At 51.9% G+C, this 11608-nt stretch overlaps 1 protein-coding gene across 1 annotated transcript in view; it reads right to left on the bottom strand.

Moving 5' to 3' along the window:
• The window catches only part of DNASE1L3 (deoxyribonuclease I-like 3), a 4599-nt gene extending 192 nt beyond the window's left edge, over positions 1 to 4407 (bottom strand). Inside the window, exons 1-7 of the mRNA XM_010182719.1 lie at positions 4255 to 4407; positions 2990 to 3078; positions 2315 to 2407; positions 2049 to 2161; positions 1425 to 1537; positions 898 to 1055; positions 178 to 274 (exon numbers count right to left, since the gene is read on the bottom strand). Coding sequence (XP_010181021.1) covers positions 178 to 274; positions 898 to 1055; positions 1425 to 1537; positions 2049 to 2161; positions 2315 to 2407; positions 2990 to 3078; positions 4255 to 4386 — 795 coding nt within the window. The 5' untranslated portion in view covers positions 4387 to 4407. The remainder of the gene's footprint in view (positions 1 to 177; positions 275 to 897; positions 1056 to 1424; positions 1538 to 2048; positions 2162 to 2314; positions 2408 to 2989; positions 3079 to 4254) is intronic.
• Between the last annotated feature and the right edge of the window lie 7201 nt (positions 4408 to 11608).

The following is an 11608-nucleotide window of genomic DNA, read 5'->3' as shown; positions in this document are numbered from 1 at the left end:
ACCCCCCTTCCAAACCCTGCCCCAGGGGGTTTCACCGTGGTGGCAGGGCAGTGGATGTGGGGTCGTGCAATGCGAGGAGGATGCAATGGTTTTGTTGACAAGACCATATTCAGTACTGCCCTGATAATACTCATGTTAGCCCTTGCCCCGCTGCTGCAGAGGCCGTGCTGTGCCTACCTCCTCCTCGGTCATCTGAAAGTCCTCCTGGAAATCAAAGATATTGGCAGAGTGGGGCACAACGGCGTGGACAAGCTTCTGCCCGCTGACCACAATCCTGAAGGAAGCAAGGGAATGAGGAGTGACTGGAGTCTCAGTGAAGCCCTGCTTTGTTTCAGACGCTCATTCTGCAAGCAGTTTTAGCCCTGACTTACACTGGGCCCCTATAAGCTGATGTATTTATTGCCCCTGCTGACAGAGCTGCAGGTAGCAGCAGGACTCACCACGTGCCCAGGGGAAGGTGAGGTGTCTCACCTTCTGTGCAGAACCAGATACTGCATTTGTCGATCTGAATTACGAATGTAAGAGCAAAAACCATGGCGCAGAGCTGGCATGGAGGAGGCAGCAGCGCCTTCTGCCCAGGTATCTGCAGGACTCCACAGACAAGAAATTGCCTGTCATTTATCTCCATCTCAGCCACATCAATGCCTGCTTCTTGCATGAAATCCCACCCTTTCTGCAGAAGTGCTTGTCAACAAGCCTGCAAAGTGCTTTGTACTCCTGACTTATTCAGGAGTACTGAATACTCCTGGTATTCAGACCTCATTTACCCCTGGTCACTGTTTTATCTTTGAAGGCCTCACGCACATTTGCTTTATCTGACTGTCACTGACACCTTTCCATGTGTTTTCTCTCTCAGACTGTCATGAACAGGGAATGGTTTGGCAGTGAATCCTTTACCTGTCGTATGGGCAGCTTGTGCTTTTCCTCACCGTTGTGTCATTTTTGTCACCGATAAGCCAGACGAATTCAGAGTGATTCCTCAGCCGGATGTTCTTCCAGTGCTTCTGGGGAACATAGCTACACCCAGCATTAAAGTCCCCCATGAAGATGAAGTTCTGAAAGATAGGAGGGTTTTCAAAAGTACTCATGAGGACAGCTCTTCAAAAGACGACCAGCAAGGACTTTCAGGATCAACAGGAGCTCCCCATAGCCATTACAGCTCAAATAGCAAGTGCTTATTGAATGGAGTGGGGCTTCTCGTTTCTGCTGGGCACACCATGAAGGCATGCTGATAAAACAGCCGTTTTATCAGGAGATCAAGTTTACTGATTAAAATGGGGAGAACTGAATGAAAATACATCAGAAATACTCAAAATCTGGGGCTTGTTATCAACTGTTTTAAGGTTACCAGGCTGTGAATAGTGAATCGCATGCCAGGTCAGTCAGTACCAAAGCTGCTTTTAGTAACAGGTGCGGCTACCAACCTCGGTTTTCCAGCGCTGTCTTACATCTAAATACACATCATAGAGCTCATCAATCTCCCGTACTGCTGTCTCTGGTGTGGTGTGCAGAGGGATTATAGCAAACTCTCTGACATCTTTAAAACAAGAAAAAAGAACAGCAAAAATTGTAACGGTTAAACACACAATGAATCACAAAGAAACAGAGACTGGCTTGGAAGCCAGATGGTTTTTCTGGAGAAGAAATGACTTCAGTTCTGGCTGGGAATCAGAGGCATTTGCTGTGTAATTGCACGGTGCTCCCCATCGGCTGCCTGGCTGAGCCTGACACGGTGAGGGGCTGGGTCAGGACAAGGCAAACCCTGCCCTGATCCCCACGGCAATGGTTGCTCCTGGGTCCACGCCAGAGGCACAGAGCGCATCCCTCAAACCACCACCCATGGTTGCGGCCGGGGCTTTCCTGGGGCTGTGGTGTGTGCTGAGCTGCAGGTGATTCTGGAGACAGCAGCCCCAAAGGAGAAATGCTGCTCTTGTAAGGAACACAGGGGTCAGGCTGCGGTCCCTTTTGCCTGCCCCCCCACACACTCCGGTCCAGCCGGTGCTGCCTTGCTCCATGAGACTCGTCACGGGGAGAACAGCTTGTCTCACCGGTTTCTGGAGACTGGAACCAGATGGCGAAGGGCTCTCTGGAGAAGACATCCTCATCCCCAGGCTGGGTGTCAGGGTACTGGTAGGTTTGTTTCACTGATACGAGATGCTGCCTGCGGCAGAATAAACAGCACTGGGGAAGTCACGCTTGTGGCTCGCCGGGATGTGTCTGACACTGACTCCGTGCTCTGATCACTGCGGCCAACCCGTCTGGACAGGACTGCCACCCAGGATGGGCTGGCTCGTTGGTGAGGGGAGTTCATTACCTGTAGATGAAGGCGTACTGCTCCTTGTAGCTCTTCCTCCCCAGTCTCTCGCTGACCACACATCTGTATTCCTTCTTCAGCCCTTTCAGCTGACTGGAAAGAAAGTGGTGCTCCTGGCTTTATTTCTGCATTCACAAGGGGCTGAGGGGAAGATAATTTTGCCTGTGCCCAAGAGTGGGGGACGTTGCCTGCCTGACCTCAGAGACGAGTGGCAGAGGCAATAAACCCTTCTCAGGCAGGACCTGTGGCCTGGACCTGTGCTCTATTGCTGGATCTACCCCTCTCTGCTTATTGCAGCCTCTGTTTCTCTCCCAGCTGAGTCTCGCATCCAGCCAGACATGTGCTGCTCTTTCCTCAGCACTGCCAGACCGGGCAGGCAATCCCCAATCTAATGCAGTTCCCACTGCTAGACAGGCCAGGGCCTTTCCCTCCCTTCTGTTTTCCTTTGAGAATTAATCTTTAACAAGTTGAATCTAACTTAGTTATTTTAACTTTAAAATACGTGTTCTACAGTGTCCTGGAGCTGGCTTTGCTCCTGGCCTTCAGCAAGGCTGCCAGAGCCTGGTCCTACTTCTACGGCTGGAATAGAGCCCTGGTAAGGCAGCACAGAGCAGAGCACGAGCTCTTGCCAAGCATCTTTCCCAATATTTGCCTACTTGCCCATGGCCACCGTACCTGGAGAGCTTCTCCACCAGGAGAGGACAAACGCGGTTCTTGTTCTCCTTTATCTCCATCAGCAACACGATGTCACAGCGAGAAATTATCTGCAAGGGGAAAAGGGGAAGCACGTGGTGGGTTTTGGAGGATTGGAAAGAAGTCAGGAAGAAGTGGTTACTGGTGCAGGGGAAGTCCTTTGTGGGAGAAGCAGTGCCAAGCCTGGGGTTGTGGGAGGGGGGCAGCAGCTGAGGCAAAGTCCTTCTGCTTTCAGAGCTGCCTCTCGCTCCCATGGGAGCTGGGAGAGGGAACTCGGAGCAGAGCAGTTTCGGGTTTGTTGAAAAACTTCGCCAGCCCCTGAGGAGGACGTGTGGAGGGGAAGGGGCAATGGGAGTCGCTGCTGTGAGCCTGCTCTCCCCTCACCACTGTTGGGGTGCTGCCCCCCACACGCTCAGGGGCTCTTTTGTTGTTCTTCCAACCTTGTGGGTGATATTCGTGGGGGGAAGAGCCCCTTTTTGCCCTCTGAAACTTGTCGAAATTAATATATGGTCCACAATTTAGTGTATATTGCCCATAGTGCTGACAGTGTAGGAAGAATGGTCCAGAAATGCAAACCCCTCTTCTCCAGCTGTTTGCAATGAAAGGATTAAAACCCAGCTAAACCCCAGCTATTGGCACTCCTCGCTGCTGCTGTTCGGCACACACGGCTGTCCTGCTCACCCCGAGCACCACGTCCTCTGCTACTGTAGCATCTCGGAGGGCACTTACAAAAGCTACCAGTCCACAACGGGGTTCTTTTAAAAAGCTGCTGCAGAGGAAGCCTGATGGTGAGTTTGCGTGCATAAAACAGCAATCGGGCTTTTCAAGTTTGTATCACATTCTAATACGATACCCTGTGCTGTCCTGAGACTACATGTAATTAGACAAGAATATTTCAGAGTAGTTAGCACATAAGCAAGGTAAATAATGTATCACGAAACAAAGCTCTGTGGGTTCAAAGCAGAAATTATTTTTACAGTACGCATAGGTTTTTCTCCTTTCTTGACTCTGTTTCCAAAGGAAACAGCAAATGTTGTTTCTGTTATATTCCCATGCAGGCTAAAATAACAGCAAATATCCTAGTCAACCACAATTTTTTTATTTTTACTTTAAGAGTATAAAGTTATTTGAATTAATCCCTCCTCTGTTTTTTTAAACTTGAAATTCAACTGTGAAAAGATAGATAAAGGGCAAAATTATGCAGCTAAGAAATCCTCAGAAAGCTCAATCCAGGCAAATGCACGTACCTTTACCACGGCATCAACAACTTCAGGTCTGGCTATTTTAGTTTCTCCAAAAGACCTCACATTGAAGGAGCAGATTTTTAGGCTCAGAGATGGGTTGAAATTGAAGAGCGAAAGCAAGATGAACAGCAGCATCTTCAGGGACTTGAAAAAAATGAGGTGCTGTGAGTGTGCCTATAAATATGTATGTGTGTGTGTGTTTGTGCATCCGTCCATCTGTGGCCAGTTGGGAGGTCAAAATGAGCAGTCAGCTGTGTCGACCACAAACATGAACAGGAATTGCTGTTTCCTCCTTTCCCTCACTTCCATCTCCCCGCACGAAACAGCATGGAGACTTTCAACTTCTGCCCTGGGGGAAAACCCGCTCTTCTGAGCCAACCTCTCCATGCTGGTGGAGTAGCAGCTCCACCAGACCCCCAGCATCCCTCTTCACAGGAAGACCCCCGCTGTGGGATGCTGCCATGCCTGGGCACCAGCCAGGACCACCCTGGGCAGTGCTGGGCCAGGACCTGGCTCCCTGGGCCACCCCAGGCTTAGGTAAAGAGCCTGCAGGACCAGGAGGTGGATGGGGCAGATAGTCTGGGAAGCAGCAGTAGGGAGAAAGGTGTTTCTGGAGGGCATGAGAAACCCCAGTCAAAGGCAATGGTGGTGGGACACCCTGGACACAGAGGTTTTGACCATGGCCATGTTTTGTTCTCCTTTTGCCTCGATCGGAAAGTCATGTGTGAGAAAGTGATAAAACATCCAGTGCTCCAGGCCATGCGCTTTTACCTGCTTCTCGCTTCGCCCAGAGCTGTGATGTGCCACCAGCGCTGCCTCCTAAACTCCTGGCTGGTGACCCAATGTGCGTGCATGTGGGTCTGGCTCGTGCCACGTGGCACAAGGGGACACACGAGTTCGGCCAAGACAACACTGAGTGAGTGAGGATGCTGCAGTTGTGGTGGCTTTTGTATGGAAACCATTCCTTGCCCTCCCTCACTCCTCCACCGTGTGCCAGCCCTCGGCCAGAGACACATCTGTTGGCCTCCAGTGGAGTATAATGGTGGGAGGTGTAACAAGAAGTCAGGCTAAATGGCATCTTCAAGTGTCTTGGATTTTTCTCCCTGTGCTTACAGGGCGCTTTCACATCCTCTCTGCTTTTCCTGAGAACAGGCACAAAGGTTGCTTGTACACCCTGCACGGATGCTCGAGCAGATCCAGATGCACCAGTTCATGGCTCCCAACCCTCTCTATATCAATTAAACAGGGTCAGATGGAGCTGCCACGAAACACAGCACATGAAGGGGCTCCCAAAAAACGTGGTACAGCAGCAAGCAGTGAGATCTGGGTCTTGCTGGGGAGGCAGCTGCAGCTCTCCAGGATGCACACTGTGAACGCAGGAACAGGCACCACAAATCCATTTTGGCTTAGGCAGGGATTTGGAGCAATCATTGCTAGCAAGGGATGTGCCACCATGCTGCCCTGGTGCTTGCAAATGAGCTAATTGGGGAGCAGGCGTGTGACCTTCCAAAATAATAGGGCTGCAGAGTGCTTTCTCTCCACTGAGTCTGCAATGAGCCAGCCCCGGGCAGGATAGGCTCTGGAGGGAACTCTTAAAGAGGGAGGGAAAGCAACAGCTTTAGGGGTTGTAAATCTCCCACCTGACCTTGCTAAAAGCGCAGTGTGAGCCAAGGGCTTGCGATTGGGGCTGCAGCCGCAAGGTCAGAGTCATCAAAACCCAGAGCTCCCCCCAAAACCAGGCTCTATCCTGGTGCCAAAAAGCAAACGTTTGTTGTGATGCCTATGAGGGTTTTAACCCTGAACCGCGGGGATCCGCCTTCCTCAGTGCGGTGTTTGTCCCCAGGACTGCTCACTTATCAGCCTCCCCTTCCCCTGCACCCCGGGTGTTATCAGCAGGATGGGCAGTGCCACCCTCCGCAGGGACAGGCAGCTGCCAGGTGACCCATGGTGGGGACACGGTGAGCTTATGCTCCTTCCTGCCCTGCTTTATCTCTCTGTTTACTGCACTTTCTGTGCAAGCACTCTTTGCTCTTTATCAGCCTGTTAAACCCGCTCGATGTGGGCTAGTGAGCCCTGCCAGCCCAGGCCTGCCCTGGGCTTGCACAAGAGGAGCGAAGCTGCTGGTGAAAATAACCAGGGCAGGGTTTCTGCCCCTACTCGGAAGGTTGCTGGGCAAGGTACACCACCTCCAGCCGAGCAGCGCCTGTGGGACATTCCCTAATGAAGCTCCGAGGGGTGCAGAGGCAGGTGATGAGGTTGCAGACAGGGCCAAAGCCAGTTTGAGTGAGAGCTTGGGGCAGTGAGTAGGTGCTGCCAGGCCCTGCCTGCTGCTCGTGAGGGTCCTTCAGCCACGCTGTGGCTGTGCATCGCTATCTCTGGAGCAGTGGTTCTGGCCTCTGTCATCTTTCTGCTCCCAGGAAGGTGCTGAGGGTGAGATATGGTGTTCCCCTGTCATATGCCTGTTTGGGTCCCCATGGGACAGTGGGGACAAAAGGGTCCAGCAGCGATGTGGGGGTTCCTTCCTGCTCAGGCACAGCCCTGGCCCCCCTGTGGCGCTTTGTTTTAGCTGGCAGAGCTGGACTGAGAATCTCTCTGACATTTCCTGCCCCTCTCTGGGAGAGACCGCAGGCAAGCCCACATCCCCTTCTGCTCTGGCAAAGGAAGCCTATTCTGGGCTTGAAGGGCAGTGTGAGTCATGGGGTGCTCCAGGGGGATGGGGAGGGGAGACACATGGGGCACAGGTCACCCCAGGGCTTTGCTCAGTGCCTGAAAATAGTGCTGAAGCTTTATTTCTCTTCCCGTGGGTAAAACTTGGTGGCTATGTGCTGGTCAGGCATGTAGCACTGCTGGGGACACCGGTGCTGCTGTGATCCTTCTGCAAAGGGCACGGAGGTCCCTGCTGGCCCACTCAGCACCCCATAACCCTGCCCCCCCTTCCCCCCAGAAGGGGACTGTGTGGCTCTGGGGAAGCACTGGCAGTGTGGGCAGAGGATGACGCTGGGGTGTGAGGGAGCAGTGCAGGGACCGGCACCTCCAAGCTGGTGTGTCCCCAATGACACAGCAGCTCTGCTTTCCAGACAAGGGGCCCATGCACTCTCCTTCTCATGTGCCAGGCTTTAAGGTGGTGGGTGTTTCTTAATTCTTATCACTTTTTTAACCAAATTGCAGCTCTGTCAACAACCGCCATGGCGACAGGAGGTCTGTGGGAGAAACGGGAAGGGCCAGCCCCAAAGCCACCAACGTCACTGTAAAAGTAGGTTCCTTTGGGCAAATGCGATGGCCTTTGGGCCCCTGGTGACCTTATCACAACCATCAGGCAGAGCGGTTTATCTCAGTCTCCTGGAATTTCAAGTTAATAAGTAGCAAAGCGCTGGGGCCATTTTGTATTGCTAAAGTTCACAGCTGGGGCTTCAGACCGAATATGGGCATTTGGGAAGTGGCTTGTGTCCCAATCTAACGGTGATAAGTGCCCAGGCATGGCTCTCAGGAAATGCAATACGACTGAGAGTAAAAATATGTGGTGTGCCAGGTACGTGGTGTGTTTTGAATCAACAGGGTCTTCTTTGATACTTGATTTTTATTTATAATTCTGGAAGTTACATGTTCTACTTAATAAATTACTCTCAGGGCATAATTTCTTTACTGGTACAGGACTCTGATAGGGTTTTCTTTTTGAACTTAATACGTCAGTATTGCTCAAGTAGTGGTATAAAGTGTGAAAGACTGCCCGCTAAAGCAGTTCAAGGAAAAATGTCTCATCATGTTTTCAGTTTCTTGAACAAGGCCACTTAGCTGAGATGTAGGAGAGCATGGGGCAATCTGAAATAAAGGCCTTGACACATGGTGATTGGACAAGGCTTTGAAATTATCCCTTCATAAAGATATTGCAGCCACCAAATAAGCAGTGTTTTGTGACAGTAAATACACCCTAATTGTTAGCAGTTAAAGATGTAATTAAAATGTGTGTAATACACACATTAATTTTGAGTAGAGTTAAGAAAGTATTATTTAAAGCTTTTAACAGGCAAGGACACCTTGCTTTATAACGTCTTAAAAGCCAGGAGCATTTGCTCCTGCTCTTGTCCCAGGTTGTGCAATGAAGCCTCTGAGGAGTGACCGGGCAGCTGCCCGAGTGGTGCCCAAAGGTGTTATTTACCCTGGTGCTCACTGAGAGCTGCTATTTGCAAACCAGGGTGAGCCGAGATCATATCCCTGTCCTGGGGGGTGAATTTTGGCCACTGTATGTCGTTAATGTTGGCCTCAACTTAGGCATGGCAAGGCTTTCCTCTACAGCAGGTCCCATGGGTGGGCTGTGGAGCCATGCTGGGTTTGTGGGCCACCCGCCTGCCCTCGTGCTCTCCCATGCCCATGGTGTGGGGACAGCTCTCTGCATCGGGCTGCAGGGCCAGCGCAGTGTGAATGGGGGTAGACGGGGACACCTCACCCTGGGAAGATGATTCACCTCGCCCAAGCAGCGTGCTGTCACTTGTTGTGGCTGCAAGCAGTGCCACCGTGCTCCCTGTGGACGAGTCACCCAGCAGTGGAAAATAACATGAAAGCCTTTCATCTGGTGGAGCAATGCCGCTCCTCAACCTGGTGGGACAGGACTTTCAGTTCTCCACAGCGACCTTGGCCTGAATCCATGCCTGGCTTCTGCCTTCCTGTGGAAAACAAGACAGTTCGTGTGAAAGTCTCACTGTCTCGTTTCTGGGGACACAGGACAGCTAATTCTGATTTATTTTTTTTTCCCTGCATCTACTCTGACTTAGAAAGCTGTTTTGTTTTGAACTGGATCATAAGTCACCCTTGCCCTGCTCACAGCATCAAAACTGTGCTCCTGTGCTGGTGGGAAGCTTGACTCCTGGCGCTGGGATTAGGAATGAGGAATTCTCAGCTGACGGCCAGGATGGCTGGCACTGGGCCCCTAAAAGCCAGCAGCCTCGGGGGGGACACGAGGGTGACTTTAGTCCTTGCCAGCTGCCACAGCTGTGTGATGGGTTGTGTCTTTGGGCTGAGAGGGGAAACAAAATGCAAAGAGCAGGTTGGTGCAGGTACTGGCCTTTAATTTGTGCTTGTTGGGTGCTGTGCACACCACAGCCATCCCAAAAATGGCTTAGCAGGGTCCTCAAGGAGGTGCCCAGGGAGCTGCTGTGGTTTTCCCCTCACATCTGGGGCTCAGCTGCTCTCTGTGGTCACAGGGAGCCCAGCCCTGCTTGCAGAGCTCTGCAGTCCCCCACAGCCCCCTGTGCCACCTGCAGAGCCCAAGGCCTCCTTTGTGGTGCTGGGATGGAGGAATAGCCTTGTTCCCCACCCGGCAAATTCATCGTGGCACTGCCACCACCTCACTGGGACCGTGACCGGTTGAAGGCCTCATCATAGTGGTGGCTGGCTCAGGAGAGCCACGAGATCCCTCCCTTACCCAACACCACCAAAGAGATACTCGATGACTCTGCCCCGTGGCTGCACGCAGGTGCTAGGATTGCGAGAGCAGGTTCCTCGGTTGACTCATGCCTTGTTTAGACATAAAACCATCGCAGGTCTCTGCTTCAGCCTCTCTATTTTAAGAACTTTTGTTTGCTATGACTTTCCAGGGGCATTCCCACCGGATGCCCTGGAATTACCACCCGGTGGGTAATCCATCCCGTCTGAGTCAGCTCTGCCCTGCACAGGTCCCATGGGAGCCTGGGGCCATGCATGAGAAAGCTGGACACACAAAAACGACTGCAAACAATGTTTAAAGGCTTGTGAAATACCTCCTGAGTCTGCTTAGGTCACCTCAGTGGAAGCTCATTTTTGCTTAGCCAAGCTTAACTGGGAAGCTCTTCAAACAAAACCCCAAAAAAGCTGCACGAAGCTGTGCCTCACCTTCACCGGGCCACCTACAAACCTCAATTTCAGTTATAGATCTCTTCCGACAGCTCACGTTATCAAAAGCTTTTGGTTATTGTAGTAAACTCTGACCTGGAAAGCCCTTGATGCCAGTTCTTCATTCACCTATCCCAGCCTGCCAGACCAAAGGGACAGCCTTTATCAAAACACAGCTGCAGTGAGGGTTTGACCCAATTCGCTTGCATTTACTCAGGAGCTGATCTCATTTCCAATTTAATTAAGTTTTCTCATATTTTTGGGCATATCTTAAAGGTGCATACCAAGCTGATATGTGACCCAGGGGGAATGGAAGTAAATTTGCTTATAGCAAAAGGGTGGCAGTTTTAAGAAAAATCAGAACAGATTTTAAATGAAGGTTGAAATGTGGCTCTTGAGAGCAAGCAATGTCATCTGTTGGGAAGAGAGGATAGGCAAGAGGCTTGTAACCTAAATGGCAAGCTTAACAATCCTATTTTAGGTGTAAAAGTATCAGTGGGCTCCTCTGATTTCAGCCTCTGTGCCCTTTCAGTGGGAGATGTGGCGGAGCTCTGTGCTCCCCGATCACAGCTCTGTCCCCGGCCCTGGGAAAAAGACAGACATCCCCCACCCCCAAACTTTCTCCCAGGCCTGGTGCAAGGGGGCTCTGCGGCCTCTCTGTGAGGTGCAGCACTGCACTCCCCTCTGTATTGCTGTGGCAGTTGTATCGCATCCCCTCCGCACCCCTGTTGTAACCCCTGTTGTATCAATATCTCCTTGTTGTAACCCTGTTGTGGCCATATTGCATTCCTTTTTTCATCCCTGTTGCATCCCCATGGCAACTCCATTGTACAGCTTCTGTAGCCTCATTGCATCCTCCTTGGATCCCTGCTGTGCCTCCTTTGCATACCCCCTTACAGCCCTGTTGTTTCCCAGATGCATGGCATTCCTCGCTGTACCCCCTTGCACCCCTGTCACATCTCCTGTCGTGTCCCCCCCTTGCACTCTCTGTTACATTGCCTTTTGCCCCCCCCAGCTGGAACACTATTGCATCCCCACCATACCCCTGTACAGCCACATTGCAGCCCTGTTGCATCTCTCAGTAGAGATAATTCCCCCCCTGCCCTGTCCCTTGTCCCCATGGTGCAGCCTCATTGCAGCCCCCTTCTGCCCCCGTTGCAGCCTCTTTGCATCCCCCCCTTGCCCTCCTATTGCAGCCTCCCTTGCACCCCTGTTGTATCCCCCTTGCACAACCCCATTGCAGTGCCACAGTGTCCACCTTGCAACCCCATGGAAACCACATTACGTCCCACAATGATACCCCTGTTCTGCCCCCCTTGCACCCCTCTACAGCCCTAGTGCATCCCTCCTTTGCACCCCCACTGAAGTCTCATCACATCCTCCATTGCTGCTCCACTGTATCCCCTCCTTGCACACCATTGCAGCCCCACTTCCACCCCTGTTGGACCCTGCCTTGTACCCCCGTGGAAGCCCCATTCTGTCCCCCCTTACA

This window comes from Mesitornis unicolor, unplaced genomic scaffold (genome assembly GCF_000695765.1).
Source record: "Mesitornis unicolor isolate BGI_N332 unplaced genomic scaffold, ASM69576v1 scaffold7294, whole genome shotgun sequence".
Classification (NCBI taxonomy): Eukaryota; Metazoa; Chordata; class Aves; order Mesitornithiformes; family Mesitornithidae; genus Mesitornis; species Mesitornis unicolor.
This window is presented reverse-complemented; position numbering and strand designations above follow the sequence as displayed.